Consider the following 20,355-nt stretch of genomic DNA (forward strand, 5'->3'; position numbering starts at 1 on the left):
AAGCAACAGGCCTTGGTAAAGGAATGACAGCTTCAACGACACTTTCACTTTTCTTTCTTCTCCTGTTATACTTGATTAATATATAATAAAAGTTCGTCTCTATAAATAATAGAATATATACAATACGTGTTACTATAAAAAAGGATTTGTAATTTCTTTACACGCGAATTTGGAACCTTGATGCCATAGTGAACACATGGAACGAGCCTGCGAGACAAGGAACGATTAACCAATCGGTGAACTTCTTGGGGTCATCTGATGACGATAACGCCGGTTCAGTAGCCCTCATCATCAGTGCTGCATGCTTCTGCATGTTGACATCGTTTAGGGTATCCGAGATCGTCTTGTTCACCCTGAAGGCGTACTGAATCCACTCCGTGGGCGTCAGCGTGGGAGAATTCGTCGGAGGTTGAAGATCGGATAGCTTGTCTTTGGTCTGCAGCAATATCCTCGTCACATTCTCCCGATCCTCGCTCTTTGAACCGTCCACCAGATCTCTCACTGTGCTGTTCAACTGGGCTTGGAAGCTGATCCAATCTGCCGCTGTCTTGTTATTGTAAGTATCCGCGATCAGAGTCCTCAATGACGATATTTCATTTTTCAGATCTGTGAAAGACTCGTTGAACGCCTTGTGAAGCTCGTCAAAAGTAAACTTGCCCGTGGAGTTTGCAGTATTCAGGATATTCATCACGGTATCGTTGATCTGTTTCTTAAAATCGGTCCAATCATCTGGAGAAATGACAGGTTTCATGTATTTCGTGTAATCGAACGTGGATGAGTCTCCAGGTTTCTTCATCCCTGTCTGAAGATTCAACGACTCTTTGCTAGGTTTCGATTTGCTTATTTCTGCCAACCATTCGGTTCTCATGCTCTCAATTTCGTTTTTCAGCTTCGCGAAATCATTTGCAGCAGAATGCTTAAAAGCAACCCAAGCAATAGGATCAACCTCTGTTGGCTTTTTGCTCTGGATGTCTTGGATCACTTTGCTCAAGGAATCGTTGATTCGAGTTCGGAATTCTAACCAATCGTTGGTCAGATTGGTTAGATCATTGCTAGTAAATTTGGTTGTTGAGGAAGCTGCTAAACTCCCACCTGGAACGGCCATGTTTTCATTTATGCCAGACAACGTGGAGAGTTCTGGATGTGATAGGGTGCTCTTGAAGGTCTTCATTACCTCGTTCCTGTAAGTGATCCAGGCTGGATCACCGGGTGGAGGCATTCTGTCTTTAATTTTATTCACAGCTTTATTTACGGACTTGATGATCTCAGTTTTGTAATTCAACCAATAGTCGTCAATTGCATCTGATTTCTCTGTCGCCAACTCAGTAGGGACTGTAGTAGATCTTTGACTGTCCATCTTGTCCTTGAAACCAGAATATTGATCCTTAATGTCGTTCCTAAAAGTAGCCCAAGCAGGATCACCAGGAGGTGGCATATCGCTCCTCGTGTTACTGATGGTGTCATCTAATGAAGATATCATGTTATCCTTGAAGTTCTTCCAATCAAAGATCGCAGGAATCATGACATCCTTGACGCTAGAGGTATCCATTAATTTACTTTGATCTATTGAAGCCTGCTCCTGCGCGTTCTTCATTGCCAATTTTGGAGCAATATCTGCCTTCATGGCTGCGATTTGATCCCTCAAGTCGGCGAACTGCTTGACGATATTTTGTCTAAATGCTACCCACTTGGTCACTGCAGCTGGTCCACCACCCACCGCACCGATAGAAGTATTTAGAGACTTCATCAGATCATTCTTAAATGTAATCCAGTCCTGATGCATGTGCCCTAATCGTGTTGCTCTTGAAGTAGAACTGTTAGTGTCAATTAACAGTTTCTTGGGTACAGAAACATCCGACGTCTTTGGAGAATGTAAGTCAGATAGCTGGTTCCTGAGGTCAGCAAACGTGTCGTTTATATAAGTCCTGAAGGCTAACCAGTCAGTGTCCACTGTAAACCTAGAGCTATTGATGGTAGCAACAACGTCTTTAATCGTGTTGTTAATGTCGTTCTTAAACATGGTCCAATTGACTGGCATGGAAGCTCGTAGCATGGAAGCCTGTCCACTTTCTCTCCATGGCTCAAAGGACAACGTAGGGATGTCCTCGCAGGATGTCATAGGATTCTCTGGCCCTATCGTTCTCATCACCTCGGCCTGGATCTGCGTGATTCCATCGGAAATTATTCCATCGTAAGAGTCGCAGATCAGCTTTGCTAGCGATGTCTTACGCAACTCCGTAAGCTGATCTGAAGAGAAGAAAGAAGAAACAACTGACACTCATTGACATGGCAAACAAGTGGCCTGTGAAAACGTATGAATAAATAACTCGATACATCTGCGTTGCATCTTATTTGTATTAAAGAATTGCATTATAGTCGTACATGCATCATCAGATTTAGCGAGGCGATAATAATCCTGTCTAGATACGAACAAGTTTTACTTAATAAATAAAAGATCGTGAAAGGTTCGCGTAAGATTGCTTCTTCGAATTCTTGAAATAAAGAACACCCCAGAAGAGAATGTGAGTTCTGTGTAACGTAATAAAATTATTATAATAAAATCTACAATCGTCTTACCTTCTGTGAACGAATGCGGCTGTCCAGATATCTCGTACCAGAATCTGTCCCCTCTTTGTAGTGCAACAAACTGATCAGCGATCAGACACGCGAAGGTGGGCCCAACGATAGCACCAGCCTTACGTATCTCAGCCAAAGCACCTGTGTACAAGTCGATATCGTGGACAGACTCGTACAACGGGGAAATATCTTGAAGAACCTGCGGATCCAGATACTCCTGCAGATCAGAAAAATTGTCTGTCTTTCCCAGACCACAATATTCCCTCCATTTGGTATACCCAGGAAGTCCATGGTCCCTTCCACGTTGTATATTCAACGACACCAAATCCAACCCACAGGGCACCGAAACATTAGCCATAGGATCTTCGAACAGGTGATTAGTCAACTGAGAAGTGACATGAGTGGTCGTCATCTGGATCATGTTCCTGGTGGCAGATGTCACTGAGCTCTTCACCCCACCCTCTGAGTACAAACTATACGGATTGAACAACATTCTGTGCAACTCCACGTATGAAGAAGTTCCTTCCTGCTCATTGGTCACTTTCATCAGTCCAGGTAACAGAGTGTGAGCAAATCTGAAGGCAGCCGTCGCGAAACTGTTAGCTATACTGGGATCAGTGCTCGAAACGTTCGCATCCACCGTCCACTGCCTGTAGCCAGACTTCAGAGGTCTAAGATCGCGTTTGTTCGTTTCTTGCTTTCCCAAGATGATAGGTATGAACTCCTGATAGGTGATGTGTTGCAACTGAGCGCCTACTATGCGTCGAGACTCTTCGTACAGAGTCTCGTCGTTCCAGGACGGGTTGATCTTAGCTAGCTGCTCTGCGATCCTATTGTGCTGTCGTGCCCAGAGCAGATGCATCGTCGTCAAGTGCAGATTCTCGTTTGCCCTGGCGTCGCCAGCTGCGAAGCAGTACCTGCCTCTTAGCCTCTCGGTTTCCCGGTTACAGCCGTCGTTGGGATTCGTACTGGGTGGTAATAGGGTTCGATTGTCCGGCGTTAACTGCATCCTCAGGCGACCACCGACGAATTCGCGTAGACTTTGAGCAGTGTCCGGGTCCGATCCGTAAATCGCCGATCCGTCTATGAACGCGGACACCTGCGAAGAAATTATTCATTACTCTGTCCATTTGGGCTGTCATCTTTGGGACACGGGGAACGCGTGTTTAACAAGGTAATTTTGTATCCATTGTCCGGCTAGCCATTGTGCAAAATCGTTATTAGCGGAGATAACGAATGCGTCATTACCATCGAAACTCGCCCTATCGACGCGACGATAATGAAGTTAATTAACAGCACTACTGTCGCGTATTGTTCCAGCGAATTTTTCATCCCGACAGTAATTTCATGGCGCCCACTACCGCGACAACCGGTCCCATTGTTCCTGAATGAGAGCTCATTATACGCCAAGATTTACACTCACTGTAAAAACTCGATTTACGCAGACAGCTATTAACCTTCGGAACCGGACTATACGCACCTGATTCAACTGTTGCCTCGGACCCAGTTTACACTGGGGCGCCGGAGCGGACCTGACGAAGTTCATGCACGTTCGTCCAGCAACGTCGAAGACAGGGTCTCCGTCGGATACAGGTACAGGGAAACATTCTGGATGGCCAGCAGACGGGGGACAACAGGAGATGGAAGTCCCATTGGAACCCTGACTGATGGCCGTGGCCGTGATATCGTGGTCCAGAAATTGACCGTAGACAGCCAGCATCACGGTGAAGTTAGGATTGCTGCTTGGCGAGGGCTTGTGCACCTTCAAACTAACGTCTCTCGCTGAAGGTAACTCGGACCCTGAGACTGCTCTGCGCGGTGTCTCAATACCATCAGCGTAATTAGGCGGTAGGAGTCTTTTGAAAGGTGTCATGCTCGCTCCCTGCTGCATAGGTCTGTTGCAACTTCCGTCGAATGTTCTGTACTTTGTGAGCGGACACTCCGGTATGTGCAACTGCTTGCAAACGCCCAGAGGTTCCCAGCCTAGTTCGAAGAAGCTCCCAAAGGCAGAAGGTGCTCCGAGGTCGGTCCTCGAGTTCTCGATCCTCTTCGTCGCTGCGAGTTCCCCTACAGCAGCTAAGGCCAGCGCCCCGACGCTCGCGCAGGTGCTCACCGCGTAACGATGCCTAACTTCCGGCAAAGCTAAGGGCAGTGGAGACATGGACGCAGCCGCGTCTGCGAAAAGACGCTCGTTGATCGCCTGGCGACCTGCTTCCAGCCCTGCCTTTATCTCCTCTTTGGTTAATTTCCTCGACATGGAGGCTTTCGTGCCTTTGTTGCTCACTAGGACAGAGTTAGAGGGCGGGACGGCGAAGGGGTTGCTGAAGAGTGTATACGAGCCAGATCCAGGGGCGAAGCCCAGTTTTAAAGCAGTACTGAGATTCGTGGACTCGGGTGAAGTGGTCGTGATGTTCGGAGCGCTGTCTATCAAATCGTGGTTCACGGAGTAGCTCACCATCACTACGAGGGCCATCGTGAAGATTGCTCTGGAAAAAGATTTAAATGTACACATGATGCGAATAGTCTTAGGCTTCGTTTACAAATTACGAAGTATATATAATACGTACGAAAAATATGGAAGCAAAATTCCATTTTAACAATTTATCATAGAAATATGTCTGCAGAATCGATTAATATATATCGTAAAAATCCGCTGATATTGTTGTAACGTCAGGCAACCATACCGTCACTATGCAATTATGCATGTGATCAAGGCCAGCGTCACGTATCGCTAATCAACCTACGCGTAAGACACCATGTTCCACTCAAAACTGTTTGCTCTTCGTAAACGAATTACACGGTGCTTTACTCTACAAATACGATAATAGCGAGCCGTTGTTCTTAATACTCGTCAGCTGACGTCAGGGACAGTTCTCGGGCAACGGAAGGCCACGGACTATCCGCCATTTTATCGATTGAAAATGAATTCCAACGAGCGTATCTGAAAATTCGCACGCGAATGGACTAGAATATCGATCGTTTCCAACGATCGGGATAGAATTCGATCTATCAACGCGATACACACGTCGCGGACTCGTGTTCGAGCACTGTCGTGACCAAACCGCAACGAAAATAACCACGAGAGGTTTCGTTATTACACGAATCTCTCTTAAACTCTCGTTTCGACGTAACTGAAGGTTCCTATTCTAACGGAGAAACTTCTCTAGCATAAAATCCGACGAAAACATCGTGGTTAATCATTCTCGCGAAAAGCATCCTACGATTTGAAGGCACAGAATGAACATCACAAGTCGAAAGACTTTTCTTTGACTTTACTTCGACTTGGTAACTTCAAGAAGTTACCAATGACACCGAAACTTCGTACTCTTCGACACTGCCCCATTGGAAAATCGAGTCCACGGGACTCGAATGGGAAACGCAAGAACACTGGCAAGGCCAACAGGATCGATGCAAAGACATTGTCACTCACACCGCGATCATGTACAGGAAACACCGTAGCCGCAGCCATTGTCTCCTCTGGTGCGAATAAAATGGCAGCGACTCGTTCACGTAGTACACCCTGGCTGGTTTGTCGCCGGTCAGCGAAGTCTTCTCCGTGGAAGGCATCCCTGCTTGCACACGTCTCCTGCCACGGTCGCACTGAAACGATGGGGCGGTCTGCCTGGTGGTTCGAGGTGAGCAATGATTTTACGTAAGTATCCGCTTACGGTGGGGACTCGGTGCACAATGATTTTTTCTTCTGCGGAGAAACTATGGAAATCGTGTCGATGTGCCGGTGGCGAACTCGTACAGCGTTCCTTTGTGTGGGTTCCGCGGCGAAGATGCGCTCGGAAGTCTTCCAGATCGTCTCGAGTGAAAGGGTTAACTTGGAAAATTAGATTATCCGCGATATCATACGGTATCGTGAAAGACCGATGCGCATCCGACTCTCGTTAACTTCGTTTCACATTGATCGAGGGGAATTCGAATTGATGGCCGCCTAAGAGGATGAAAATGTCGCGATTTAAGGATGTATCGTCGAGCGAAGATTCCTTAGCCTGTTTACCGCGTCGTGATCGATTACACGCGTTCTTTGGTTAACATTGCATCACGCGTGCAGTACAATCTCTCGTGGTTATATAAAGAAGAATCACAGACGCTAACTCTTAATACGGACATCCGATTGACAGCGTCCAGGTGCAGATACCATCTCGGAACACATGGCAGATAATAATCTGAAGTCTGTCAATAAACCGTACATAAAATCCGAGATGCCGAATATATACCATAGCGAGTGACAAATTATACACGCAGAAATAAACCAGTTTCTATTCAAATTACGATATCTACATTAGTGAAAAGATTCCAACAACCAATATCCAAATTTCCCAACCTTTTTGACGGTTCTCCTCGTTAGACGAGGTTCTTGTAAAATACCGGGAATATAGAAATGGATGAAAGGTGGACTTACATCAGAGTAGCGCAGATGCAGCACTGGAACTGCCTGATCCGGGTCTTCCGAGTCCTCAGCAGGCTAGCGAACTCCACGTAGTTCGGGGAATCGAGGGGCCTAGTGAGCGAGGTCCTCTCGTTGACGCGTCTGTTCGGGTACATGGTAGGAGCTCAAAGCCTGACTGGTGAGCGACGGGAAGAAAAGGCGAGAGAGGTGCTCGTCGTTGCGTGTCGACGATCACGATGGCGAACAAAGGTGGACTGGGCTGGACGATGTCAACGCCGAGGATGTCGTCGCTACACCGGTTCAGTCCGAGTTCCGCGACTCGACTCCCTTCGAGTCTACTCGGTTTACCGCGGCAGAACGCGGGTCCTACGGAACTTCCTGTCCCCGTGGACACCCTCTTCGTGTCAGCGCATCGTAAGATTCCGGCTGTCCGCGCCGCGTTCCCTAACGGGAAAGTCGTTCATGTTCTGTCCATCAATGGCGAGGATTTCCGTAACGAAAACCGTGCCTTTTGGACGCCAAACATGGAGAAATCGGTTCGAACGGATTATTCTTGTCTCAGTAGCTGTCTAAAAATCGAGAGATCTAGGCTAATGTTGGATGAGACACGTAGAAAAATAGGTAGAGCAAGTTAAAGGAGAAATAAACAGACCTTCTACACACCCGGATTCTAAGGATGACTTTAAGATATACAGTATATGAGGCGTGTAAGAGTAGCTACTGGTATAGTGAAAATAGAGCATCGCGATGTCGTACTACTGTGCGATACATTTCATGGAACTGGTTGAAAACGATCGGAGTACTCGATCGGAACAATAAGTTTTAAATATCGATCAGGATTTTTCTATCGTTAGGTAAGAATCACACGATGGGATCGATGTTACCCAAGAGAATGGCAAATCTAGTGACGTAGGAAAAATGACACAGTAATAAACAAACTGTTGCGTTTCTTGACAGCGAAATCTTGATAAGGTATTGAAATACTACGTAAACTCTCAAACGTTCGCAAGTGACAAGATAGACCAGAATCGGGATTGATATAGTTTAATGAAAACTATACAACTTCACAAGAAAATTCTAGAAGCATTCGGAAGTCCCACCCCTACTACCTAACCAAAAATTGGAAGGAGTTTCAATCTTTACGACGTAGAATAACAGGTAGAATAACGAATGACGACAAATTTCTGAATTAACGTAACGGCAGAGTGCAACAATCGAAGATGAAGCAATTAATCACGGATTACTCTCAAATCGTGAAGCAAGCTAGCTCCTGCGCCTTGACGTTCCTAACGACGTATCTGCTATATCCCGCAAGCGTTCTATGGCTATACACGTTCATACACGCTTTACGAGTCGACTGGTTTGATTATATAAGAAGGATCGAGGATTGACGGCTGAGAATGAAACACGAGTCGCCTCATGCGTTTTTATCATGCGGTGCCTATGGATAGAGGCCGCGAAGCGGAGCTGCGTTCATAAAAGTCCAATCGACACTTTTATTACTTTGGAATGGCACAAAGATAAAGTATAGTCGATGTAGTAACTAACTAACTAGGACTTAGCAAGATCTAAAATCGAAATATCAGGAAAATATTTTTAGAAAAAAAGTATTCTCGTGATGAGATCAGAAATTTATAGGTGGCAACGTTTGTCACTGTATTACAACTGATGAGTGGATCCTCTTACAATTACAATGGATTAAACTACGCGGTTGTGTGCAAAGTACACCTAATTTCCTCATGATTGACTCGCTATCTAATATCGTAGATACGCTTGCCAAATTTTGTTGAAATGAATGTGAGCTGTATACGATTAGACGGTGTCCAGTCAGTAGTCACTAGTGAATGATCACTTTCTCTAAAATGGTTGTTGTCAACTATCTAATTGCGACAACTACTTAACCTCACTACTCTGAGGATTCCCCTCCGAACCCAACTACTTTCATAGACAATGTCCTGTATCTCGAATCATCGGTAGGGAATAATCTGTCAACCTACGAACTTCTCTTTGATAATTCCTCCTTAGAACACAATTGTGCTCGAAAGCACAATTTTACGATGAAATTGCAACCTTCTGATATTTCCATACCCTGGACAGCATTCCCTGCACAAAAAACGGGAAATCGTAGAAGAAATTTTAATACCAAGCAAACCCAGCGAAAGAAGGGACAATAAAAGGAACGCGAGGACATCGGGACAAGGATTCCAGGAATAAAGAAATAACACCCAGGACAGCGGAAAAATAATTATAACGATAAAAGGCAACAAAAAAACGAAGAAAAGAATTCCTGTATTAAAAAAAGCAGCATACGGACACTAGCAGAAGGAAATCCAATAAGAACAAAAGAAAAAATACAAAAGAATACGAAATGCAACACAGACGCGCGTAATGAGGAATTCGGGCACTAAAAAGAAACAGTACAAGAACAGTGGAACATAATCTCGACTCTTAGCGGTTGAATCACAGTGCGGACTATGGCTTCGTGTTCCTATCTTTCCACGTGTCTGTCAATTCGCTCGTCTAAAGAACTCCAATATGCAAGCTTTAACGTTTCATCGATTTATCCAGCTCTTGTATCGCGGAAACCACCTGTACTCACGTTTTCACGACCTGCATTGCTGCCTACGCTGGTACATTTCCAACAATGACTATTAGCGGAGCAACGCGGTGTCAACGCAGCACTTGCACGACCCGATGAGAAAAACCGATTCACCGAGGATAATCGTGGTAAATCTGATGGTCTGTTGTCACGTGTCGAACCGTCGATCAACGCAAACGGTGAACTCCCTGTTGATTATCCACTCCCTCTACTACTAGCTAGGTAGTAATTATGAAAGCGACTGAACTGGCGCATCGATTGTCGTGCATCCACCGCTAATTACAATCTTCGACGCATCGTAAACGCAGCAGGCTGTAATTAACCGGGTCCTTCTCCCGGTGGAATGCGAAAATCAACGAAACACCGATAATTTCGATCGTTCCATTACGGTCACCGTGGAAAGTAGTTGCGCTAAGTTCCGAAGCGGAGTCCGGACTGATTCCTGGAACCAGTCAGAGGTCGATGTTCAGCCCCTCTGGTCTTACATGTATTGTCCACTTTTTATCCCGTAACGTATGCAGATGCGTAAGGTAATACGCGACGCGGGTTCGACGAAAGGTTTCCTTCCCATTGGTGGGCTTCGCAGGCGCATAAATCTCTCGAGTTCGCACCGGGGGATCCCCGGCTTTGTTGAAACAATAAGCGCACGGAATTGACCTATATTCGTTATATAATTCGCCATCGTCGCCTGTGACATTGCAGCCAGGTCCAGTGCATTCGAGTGCAATTGAAATAAGGTAACATGCGCTAGAGCCTGCCTCGCGAGAGGCAACCGCACTTGATGTAACCAAAAAAGCTACTGAAACATCGGTCTTCGTGTTAATTTAATAAAAGCCTTTAAAAATGATCACCTAGAGCTACGTTAACATCCCATGGTTACAGTTTCGAAATATAGTAAATTCGTGAGAATATCTTTTGGTCATTCGGTACAACAAAAATTGTATCTCTTCGAGGCGCGAAGCTCCAGCCATTGTTCCTGATTGGGGACGTACATTTCCGCTGGCATGCGTTCCAATCCTGGAGATTCAGGCGATCCACGTTCATTTGTCCTTCTAGCTGAAACATTAGATAGGAATAATCTCTTCCTACCACTCCGAAATCAAGTTGTCTCAGTTTTATCGTAATTTTATTTCATACTATGTCGTTTGCGCATAGAGATAGCTTCGCCAGGGTGGCGGAGAAGCAATCGTCCCACTCCTTCGCATCGTCGTAACACTTCGTTCTTCAAAAGTTGATTTCGCACATTCTGGGAAATGATCGGGCAATCAGTCACCCATTTCGACACGTACGCGAAGTCCGTGAGCAATTGCAATGCACCATATTCGCTGTAAAACGTATACACAACACTTTAGATTTAATTTACCCTGCATGCTTTCTTTATTTCGCTTCTTCTTTGCACATTTCTTATCAAGAATAAGAGCTAGAATCAACTAGCGATTTACCTAAATTTAATTCGGTGCAGATAGATGTAATCCAGCCATGCCTCGCACATAATTTTTAAGATCATATTGGACGTCTCGGGGTCCTCGATAACTTCCAACACGGGAAACAATACTTTTTCTGTGGAATGGGCGCTTTTAAAGAATCAAGCGTACGTCTGAAAGGGATTTTCCTACCGAAGTAAGGCTCCACGTAAAGACTAGCAGCCACTGGAGTAACGTCGCAACCTTTCCTCCAATAACTCGACCGTGGAAAGCACATGTGCAAGTTTGCCAGACTAACCACGCGGCAGATTTTTGCTAGAATGTCTATGCATTTCGTAGCACACTTCTGTGGAAAGTTAATGTGAAGAATTGAAATAAGAATGGGTGCTTCCCCTCTACCAAGTAAAATTCATCGCGTACCTGAAGTAAATCTATGTTCACGTTTACTTCGGACACAATTTTTGCCCTCATCTTTGCACAAACATACACCTGAACACTGATGGGATCTGTCGATAACGCATTCGTATGATCAGCAAGCTAAAGTATAAAAGAAATTGTTGAAAAACAAACGTACATGATACAGTAACATGATAAAGTTGAGAATTACCTTTAAATAAGATAATTCTTCGAGGCAATTCACTATGTCACCCTTTACCAGGAGGAAGAACACGTCTAGATCCCACGTATGAGCTATGATCTTCGCCTCTTGTTCGATCCATAACCTCGCTGTGTGTACGGAATGATCTAATCGATGAAGAACGACTATCTGCTCTGACAGTGGTAGCTCCATCAATGGGGCTCCTATTACCCATTCACCGCCTGCTTCGCACTCGTTACTCAACCTAACGAGCAATTGGAACAATTCTACGAACATTTGGCCGGTGTCAGACCCCTGTAAATTCGAACAAATCCTTTCGAACCTTACCCCTGCTGCAATTACTTTATTTGTCGCTTAACATCTCACTTGTTCTACCTACAGGATAAAATCCGAAGCATATTCTTTTCAGAAGAAAAGAGACCCACCTCTGTGGAAGAAGCTTTCGACTGACACTTAAAAGCCGACGTATAGGCTAGTCTAAATAACTGGTCCCATTCGGTGATGGTAGCATGACAACCAAGAGCATCGCAAAGATTCTGTAATGCCGGTCTCACCGTGTGTGGTACTAAAATTTCATCAGACACGACAACTTATCTTTCGTACAAGTGGAAGAGCCTAATCGTATATTAGGTATTGGTGCTTCATTTTACCACGATTCTTCTGGATGAATTGACTGAGCCAATCTTTCAACTGCTCTGCTCCATGGTAATGACGAGTGGCAAGTGCTTCTGGCGACCACCAAAGGACTACGTGATCCAAAATACCTGATAGAGCGCCCCACGCCACTTCTTGGTAGTAATTTTTCACCTTCTTTATCGCGCTGCTTCTCAATCTCGCCTCGCCTTTCGCGACCGTGCAAATATTTGATTGAGTTTCAACGCGCTGGATTAAGTGCTGTGATGCAGGAAGAATAGGAAGAAGCTTCTCTACCTTTGATAGTTTTTAATGCATCCGTGCCCAATAATCTGGGTGAAACTTCTTGAACGACGTTTAAAAGTCTGAGCACCTGCTCATTCTGAGTATTGACCAATGTCTGAATGCTCTCGATATTCGACACTTCCGGCTCCGTCTTCGACGAGGAACTTTCGATCGGCGGCGTTAAGTGTCTCGTAAGGGCTCTACGAATCAATTTCTCGTGAAGCGTGTAACGTGGGAGAATATCCTTTCGTCTGAAGAGAAGAGTGCGAGACCTCTGGGATACTGATTTAGTCAAATCTTTGCGTGTTTGCAGAATTAATTGTCCCAATTATGAATATATAGCACCATAAGGGTTGGTCCTGCACTCTTCTTTTGTGCGATCATTTAATACTATGCTAACCGGTATATCTCGATACTGGAATTTTCGGAAATATCAGCATCACCGGACATCGTTGAGGAAGGATCAGTTTTCTCATGGGGCTCGTAATTTGTTAAAAGGCAGTCGATGAGTTCGTGACACGACTCCTCTGCCCTATTTTTCGCCAATATCTGGAACCAAGTCGTAAACCGTTCACTATTCGAAATTTACCCTAAAAAATCAATCGGGAAAAGTAAAAGTAAGTAAAGTAAGACTTTGTTCCAATATTATGCTAACTATTTTATGGATTGTGTGTCAAGAAATTCGTGGCTCCATTTGTTTGAAAATTGGAAATGTCACAAGGTAAAGCCGAAGGAATCAAGGATTAAGAACGATGCAGCTGACGAAAAGTGGAAAAAAAATTACAGGTTTTACCTGTAATATTCTTGTAACGGACATCTTCTTCATCGGTTCAAGCATGTTTGGGCAATCGTTACAGAATACATTTGTTGACGAGTCTGAGACATCGATGTTCATATCTAGTACATCATTGTAAATGTTCACCAATCTGAAATCGATATTTTTTTTTTTGTTCTCTTTTTATTAATACAGTACTTATTATTAGTCGAAGAAAAATTAAGCATGCTGTTCTACGATTTAAACCTGAAGATAACTCTTAACAGCTCGTCATTTTTGCAATCAACTATCTCGTTTATCAGATTGCGAACGAATCTCGCGAGAATGTTCACTTTCCGTTTCATTATCATCAAGCAGTGACGCATCTTGTACTTGTAAATCGGCTGTATATCAAGGCTTATCGTACTAATCAATATGTAATCTTCCATCATCTCCTTTAAATCGTTCGCCACTCTTTTATACACCTGCATTGAAAATACAGACAATAGAATTTCAGTTTTAAACGTATAATTCCATTTAGGAAGGTACAAGCTTCTATCTATCCCTAGATTTACGAAAAATCCCCTAGACATCTCTTTCATGAATATTTCTTTACTCCCTGTAACATTTATTCTATGTTGAGAATTTTTATGAACGAGAATTTAATAAATCTACAGAACAATGAACCCTTTGTCAGAAACAAATGGAATATAGGAAATGAAACGCCAAATTTTTTCTTCTTTTTTCATTTTGTTTTGTTTCGAACATAGAATAACGAGAAGCAAAACGCGAGGAATAGAGTTCAAGCAACTTGCACAAAATTACCCATAATTAATTAATTATATTTAATTATGAATAATTAATTAATTATAAGGAGAGCACCGCATTAAGCGTGTTTATTTAAAAAATCAAGCAATTCGTAACGAGAAACTAAGTTGCTGACGGAAGTTAGCCGTGGGAAGGTTATTAGTATCGCACCTCGAAATTGCAGGTCTGTGCATTTGTGATGTCCCAGATGATTAAGGCTATGCGTTCCACGAGATCGTCCATCCTCTTTGCGAGCATAGACGAATCGACAAACCATCTCCCGACAATGTCACCCTGAGGTGATAACCACTTGCTGATATTTGCTCTATAATTGGTATCCATGCGGCTGAAAAGCTTGCAACTATGTATCGCAAATTTAAACAGACTTCTCTTTCAATCGACCATTCAGCAAATTGCGTCTTTTTTATCATCCAAAATACATTCACTACACAACGTAGTTTCTTTAATTTGTTTAAGATTCAAACATATTTTGAAAGCCATTATCGAATGTGATAAATGGAAATCGAACGTTTTTTAAACGATAATAATAAAAAATGTATTTAATGTATGTATGTCGACGGGGTTCATCGAGACACGAACATGCTTAACAAATAATGAGACTGATCACAAATGTTGTAAGTAGAAAATCAATCAACAATATTCGGTAAATAATGTTAGATTCAACTAAACGACAGAGAAAATTTTATTTTACCCTGATGCAGTTACTGGTAATTTGAGTCACGTTGCCTGGGGAACGCTATAACGTGTCAGGCCTTTGTATAGGATATCAAAAGCAGTTCATACATTGCTTTACTTATGACTCAGGATAGTTTTGCATGAACTTTTAACTGAACGACCAATCACAATTAATATTGGTAAGATAAAATAAAACTGATGATAAAAAGTTTATTCCATATTATAACGCATTTTATTTTATTTGTTATATCAAATATGTATATATTTTGATTAGTTATATCTAATAAATTACATTTTCGATTACATATAGGCGAAGATAAAAAATTCTTGGAAACAGTTTATACTTATCGATACAGTATAACTGTTTTGCTCTTTAAAACTAGATATACGTATATAATTACAAAGGTTAAAAGTCACTTTACAGAATTCTAACAGACCAACAATTGTTAAAATAATGGGTAAATATTCTAAGTATTGAAGATATATCTTTTCAGATATAATATAATTTCATGCAATTATATATTTTTAGGTAACACACAAAGAACACGTAATTCGGTAAATAACGTAGTTTCCGTTAAACCACCTAGACAATTTTTGACAAAAGATGAATTTTTTGATACTTGGTACATATGGAAAAGAAATTTCTTAACCTTCAAAAAATCATTGTCTAAAGATAGTTATCCGAAAGAATGGGGAGATACGTTATTAAATATAATGGGTCCAGTAGGGCTCGATATTTACAATACATTTATATTTAGCTCTCCAAATGAAAGAAATAATGTAGATATATTACTACAAAAATTTGACGAATATTTCCTATTTTTAGAAAGAAAAAAATTGCCTAAAGAAAGCGTTTATGGATATATAGATGACTTAAAGGTGAGTATAAAATATTAAAAAAATAAGAATTTTGTAGGTATGTTATATAATTTTTTTTTCTAGAAAATAATCAAAGAAAAAAATATTGAAGATGGAGAAAACCAAATAAAACACAAAATTTTAATAGAAATTGATAAAAGTCAATTTAACAATTCTATCAATTGTTTCATTCCATCGTTTAAACTTTCTGATGATTTTAATAAGTTAACATTAAAAGAAATTGGATTTATTTGGACATTGTACACCAATTCTGCAAAAAACTGTATGAACTGTGGAAATGGAAACCATGCTTTCAATAAATGCCCATCCCAGGGAAAACAATGTTCAAAATGCAATGATTGGAATCATTTTTCAAGAAGATGCCCAAAGATATTTGTTACTGATTGTAATTATTGCGGAGGTGTACATATGTTGAAACAATGTCCAGCATTTAATGAAATTTGTACAAAATGTGGACGTTTAAATCATTTTTCTTGGAGATGTCGATCTATACGAATTTTACATTGTCGTTTCTGTAGTTTTAGTCATGCTGCATCTAGAGCAGTTTGTCCAGCAAACAATACAGTTTGTGCCATATGTAAAACAACAGGACATTTTACCTCAATGTGCAATAGTAAAGCTCAGTTACATTCACAAAATTAAATTGATGAATATTTTGTTATAGTTATTAAATATTAAAAAGTTAAACAAATGTTAAAAGTTAAGAAGTAATTATGTTACACTATATGATATTAACAATTTTAGGTATATTTTAATATATAAGAGACAATAATCTACTTATTTTTATAAATATATATATATATATATATGCATTATTGTACTTAACATTATAATAATATATTTTATAAAGTATCTATTTTTACAAGTCGTTTTTCTTGCTCCTTCATATTAATCCACTGGGATTGTAGTATGTTATTTTGTGCTTTAGTACGATAATACCTAAAAAAGAATAAAAATGATTAAATATCAATTTTTTATAAAAAATTTGTAATACTTACTGACGAAATTCGGAACGTGCAGTTGCAATTAATAACATCATTACATTCCATGTACCCACAACATCATGTACTGGAACCAAATGGGAGGCCTCTAATACATCTTTTGATTTTTCCACTTTTAGAGTTCCATATATTTTAAACACAAGGTATTTTTTCTAGAAAGAAATGTTTCTGTGCCTAAATTATATAAACTGAGACAATTTAATTATGATATATGAACAAAAATTTATAAAATGCGAGAAACTTTTAAAGGTGAAACTAACCCATATTGCACAACATCTGTCCTGTGAATCTTTGATATATATATCATTAACATTTAAACTTTTAAAGCTGATAGGAAATTCAGAATTATTTCCAGTTGTTAAAGACAAAAGCGTAGCATAAGTTTCACTTTTATGAATAAGTTCTCCTAATGTTTGTATCGTTTTAATCCCATTTTCTTTAAAATCCTCGAAAGACAAAAATATAGGAATATCTTCCACTAACATAGGAATATACGGAATATCATTATACAACAAATTGTTTCGTGACGCTAAAGAAATTCTCCAATTTTCAAACTGATATACTTTGTTCATCTTAAACTCTACAAGTCAAAACTATAATTTGAAGATATTTATTTTTCAAGATTCTTTTATAACTAACCTAAAGCACATACTAACCTAATAAGTAATTATTTTTTAAAGTGATTAACATCCACAAAAAGAGAACAATAATTAAGATAAACTATATGATTAAATTATACGTAGTAATATATTATTTTACTTTCAGGATCTTATATATGTTTAAATTTATATTTGCAAATGTTTAATAATTGAATTTAAACTTGTTACCAATAGCAATGTTAGAATTTTTTTTGTATTATGTTGACATGAATGTAAAACGATTTTTCATGTCATTCTCAGATAGGGAATAAACCTGTTTACAGAAAAATTTGTGTTCTTAGAATTAAAGTATTCGACAGTCAAGCACGTAAGTACTAAATAGCAAATGTAATTTACACAGAAAAGATTAATTTTTTAAAGTAGACAAAAAGGATTTAAATAAATAGAAAAAAGAAATATGATGGATTTGTCGTTAGTGAAAAACCTGGAATCTATTAATGACTCTAAAAATGAAGTTATAGAGAGATATAATTTTTTTACTGCGCGTAAAAACAAAAAACAATCAATTGATAATTATATTAAATATTTGAGGGTAAGTCACTATTAAAAAAGTTTATATATTTATCACTAAATTCTAATTTTCCCTTTTTTTTCACAGAACAAAGCAAAAACTTGTAATTTTGGAAATATGACAGATAGTTTGATTAGAGATAAAATAATTCTTGAGATACAAGACAAACATCTACAACAAAAGCTATTTAGTATAAAAAATCTTGATCTATTAACATTAGTATCAGTTTTTATTAAACACACACATATTCGAGAAAGGAAACAGACTACTAATACAGATAATACAACTGTAATGAATAGAAACAACTGGAGAAAGGATAATAATACAAACAGTGATAATAAATCAATTGCTAACAAATATACACCTCCTAAACAAAGGCAAAACCAAACAGTTACATTATTGGATAATATTGATATTAATTTTGAATCTACAAAAAATATTAAATATTGTGATAAAAAGGTTTCTCTTAATATAAACAGTAATGAAAAATCAATAAATAAACAAAATGTAAAACATTGTAAAAGATGTAATTATGGATGTCTTAAAGATGCTTGTAGTAATTGGGGTTTTAAATGTGAAAAATGTAACATGTATAATTATTTTTTAGATCGTTACCCGTGTGAATCTATAGACAGTGAAAAGAAAACAGTAAATATGCATAATTATTTCTTGTAATATATGTTAAACTTCTCTTTTCCCTTTATGTAACATAATTACATTTTTATTTTGATGTATTTTAGAATGAAAGAAATGACACAAATAGCAAGAATCTACAAGAAATAAATCAACAGGTAAAAATAATGAGAAATCAAAGTAGATTTTACATCATTTATTTATATCTAAGTAAAAAACTAATTATATTATTTTGTAGCTTCCTAGTGCTCCTCCTCTTGATTGTGATGATGCATTGTATCCAAATTTAAATCATATAAAAGTTAGTCAGCAAGTAATGGTATGTTTTAGAAATAAGAAGAAAAAGAAAAAAAGAAAAATAATTATAGATAAATTATGATGTTTGTAGGATGCATCTACATGGTCATGGTTAACAAGTAAAGAAATAAAGAATGAAAATTTGCAAAAAAGTAAAGCATCATTTGTAAGTAGTTATTTAAATTTAACCCTTAATTAAGTTATTAAAATTTTTACGTTTATAAAGAAACATTTGAATGCAAAATTTAAATGTAATACAAAAGTTATTTAACAGGCACAAAACAGAAATTTGACGACAGAACCTTTTGATGTCAACAGAAATAGAGATAATATAAAAACTGATTCCAAATGTTGTATATCATAGAGAAACATACAAAATATTACTACAATATTATTATAAAATATAACATAATTTTTCAATGACACAGTTTCTTCGATCTTTTAACTGTAAGGTACAGAAAAGGAATTATTAATAATACATAAATGAATATATTATATTTAACAGTAAATAAATTTTAATTTTGATAATTAACGTTGTTACATTGGTCCCTAAATTAAATTAAAATTAATTACTATGAACATCAAGGAGAACAAATGGCACGTTATATGTATATTAGAATAGATTAACTTTTTTTTTATCAATGAACATTAAGAAATCAGTTATAAGTAAATATGTATAACTGCAATAATTTTTTGTTCATCTTTAATTTAAAAAATATTGAATTTATTTTTGTTTTATCTGAATAATATGTAATATAACATTTCTTAAATGATACATACAACTTATTAACAAAATAAATAAAGCACTAATCTCTTTGGTATGAGACTCGCATAGTAATTGCAATTAAAAATATCATATTTTATAATCAAAAATATGTTCATCTTTCTATTATAAATTTGTTATACATTTGCATGTCAAAAATACAGCAATTTTGTCAAGTGATATAGTGCCTTCTAACAACAAATTTGTATAATTGTGTAAAAATACATAAAAATTTGTTTTGTTATAAAATAATCTATCATGAAATTTAGGCATAGAATAAATAAACAGGCTATAAATTCTATAATATAATGCTTGTGTACTGCATATGAAATGACTTATTTTTTTGTTCCAAAATAATATAAAATTTTCTCCATTGTAAATAATTTAACATTTTACAAGATATCTTATCAACTGGTTCATAAAACAAATTTTTAATTTATGCTAATAAATCACAATAGATCGATAATGCTTAATTAGGTAATTAGGTATTAATAATACTATAGTATAAAATCGAGCTTCCAAAAAAACAGATATTAAAAAATTTCAAATTTGAAAATAGTTTTGTAAATCTTATTTACATTAAAAAACGATTAGCAACAATAACAGTAAAACTTATTCAAAAATATTTCTACAGGGAAAATTCAGTAAACACGCATTATAAAAATTTATAAAAATACGGAGTAAAAATTGTAATATCTGTTTCTTAATGAACATATATATAACTTAAGATATATCTTATAATGAGTATAAAGTCTTTTATAAATGAAAGATTTCGATGTCAATGACAATAGTAAATATATGCAATATGTTAGCTGACATTTGTTAATACAAGTGTATGTC

The 20,355-nt window shown here is 38.5% G+C and overlaps 3 protein-coding genes across 10 annotated transcripts; 1 reads left to right on the plus strand and 2 right to left on the minus strand.

Annotated features, from left to right (window-relative positions):
* Positions 1–97: 97 nt before the first annotated feature.
* Positions 98–9,997, minus strand: LOC108545399 (uncharacterized). Of its 8 annotated transcripts, none has more exons than XM_017897005.1 (5): positions 9,576–9,997; positions 6,989–7,420; positions 4,058–5,063; positions 2,578–3,676; positions 98–2,247 (listed from the first exon to the last, which is right to left on the minus strand). In XM_017897005.1, the coding sequence occupies exons 2-5, from the start codon at positions 7,129–7,131 to the stop codon at positions 158–160; spliced, it is 4,338 nt and encodes a 1,445-aa protein (XP_017752494.1). In that variant the 5' UTR covers positions 7,132–7,420; positions 9,576–9,997; the 3' UTR covers positions 98–157. The 8 variants fall into 8 exon arrangements, with proteins under 8 accessions (XP_017752494.1, XP_017752484.1, XP_017752469.1 ...); XM_017896995.1 differs by having other exon boundaries at positions 6,989–7,484; XM_017896980.1 differs by having other exon boundaries at positions 6,989–7,545.
* A 497-nt stretch (positions 9,998–10,494) lies between these two features.
* Positions 10,495–14,418, minus strand: LOC108545322 (coiled-coil domain-containing protein 142). The gene is made up of 13 exons (XM_017896873.1): positions 14,248–14,418; positions 13,537–13,754; positions 13,309–13,441; positions 12,916–13,064; positions 12,528–12,715; positions 12,248–12,439; positions 12,023–12,162; positions 11,607–11,891; positions 11,420–11,536; positions 11,192–11,345; positions 11,018–11,135; positions 10,713–10,900; positions 10,495–10,631 (listed from the first exon to the last, which is right to left on the minus strand). Exons 1-13 carry the CDS (start codon positions 14,416–14,418, stop codon positions 10,495–10,497), a joined length of 2,190 nt encoding a protein of 729 aa, XP_017752362.1.
* Positions 14,419–15,226: 808 nt separating this feature from the next.
* On the plus strand, positions 15,227–19,116 carry LOC108556220 (uncharacterized). Its single transcript, XM_017912220.1, has 10 exons — positions 15,227–15,230; positions 15,302–15,597; positions 17,757–17,843; positions 17,910–18,120; positions 18,226–18,348; positions 18,430–18,470; positions 18,563–18,613; positions 18,694–18,774; positions 18,844–18,918; positions 19,027–19,116. The coding sequence occupies exons 1-10, from the start codon at positions 15,227–15,229 to the stop codon at positions 19,114–19,116; spliced, it is 1,059 nt and encodes a 352-aa protein (XP_017767709.1).
* Positions 19,117–20,355: the final 1,239 nt, after the last annotated feature.

Source organism: Eufriesea mexicana, unplaced genomic scaffold (assembly GCF_001483705.2).
Source record: "Eufriesea mexicana isolate 0111107269 unplaced genomic scaffold, ASM148370v2 scaffold4744748132, whole genome shotgun sequence".
NCBI lineage: Eukaryota > Metazoa > Arthropoda > Insecta > Hymenoptera > Apidae > Eufriesea > Eufriesea mexicana.

Excerpts from the sequence above, each read along its gene's own strand:
- LOC108545322 (XM_017896873.1), bottom strand. The coding sequence starts at position 14,418 with ATGGATACCAATTATAGAGCAAATATCAGCAAGTGGTTATCACCTCAG. Across the intron at positions 12,440-12,527 it reads TGCATTAAAAACTATCAAAG|GCGAGGCGAGATTGAGAAGC; the intron begins GTAGAGAAGCTT and ends CGGTCGCGAAAG. Across the intron at positions 11,892-12,022 it reads CGAAAGCTTCTTCCACAGAG|GGGTCTGACACCGGCCAAAT; the intron begins GTGGGTCTCTTT and ends TCGAATTTACAG.
- LOC108556220 (XM_017912220.1), top strand. Across the intron at positions 15,598-17,756 it reads ACGAATATTTCCTATTTTTA|AAAAATGAAGTTATAGAGAG; the intron begins GAAAGAAAAAAA and ends ATTAATGACTCT. Across the intron at positions 18,614-18,693 it reads TACAAGAAATAAATCAACAG|CTTCCTAGTGCTCCTCCTCT; the intron begins GTAAAAATAATG and ends ATTATTTTGTAG.
- LOC108545399 (XM_017897005.1), bottom strand. The coding sequence starts at position 7,131 with ATGTACCCGAACAGACGCGTCAACGAGAGGACCTCGCTCACTAGGCCC. Across the intron at positions 5,064-6,988 it reads TGCATCTGCGCTACTCTGAT|AGCAATCTTCACGATGGCCC; the intron begins GTAAGTCCACCT and ends ATCTTTTTCCAG. Across the intron at positions 3,677-4,057 it reads CGAGGCAACAGTTGAATCAG|GTGTCCGCGTTCATAGACGG; the intron begins GTGCGTATAGTC and ends ATTTCTTCGCAG.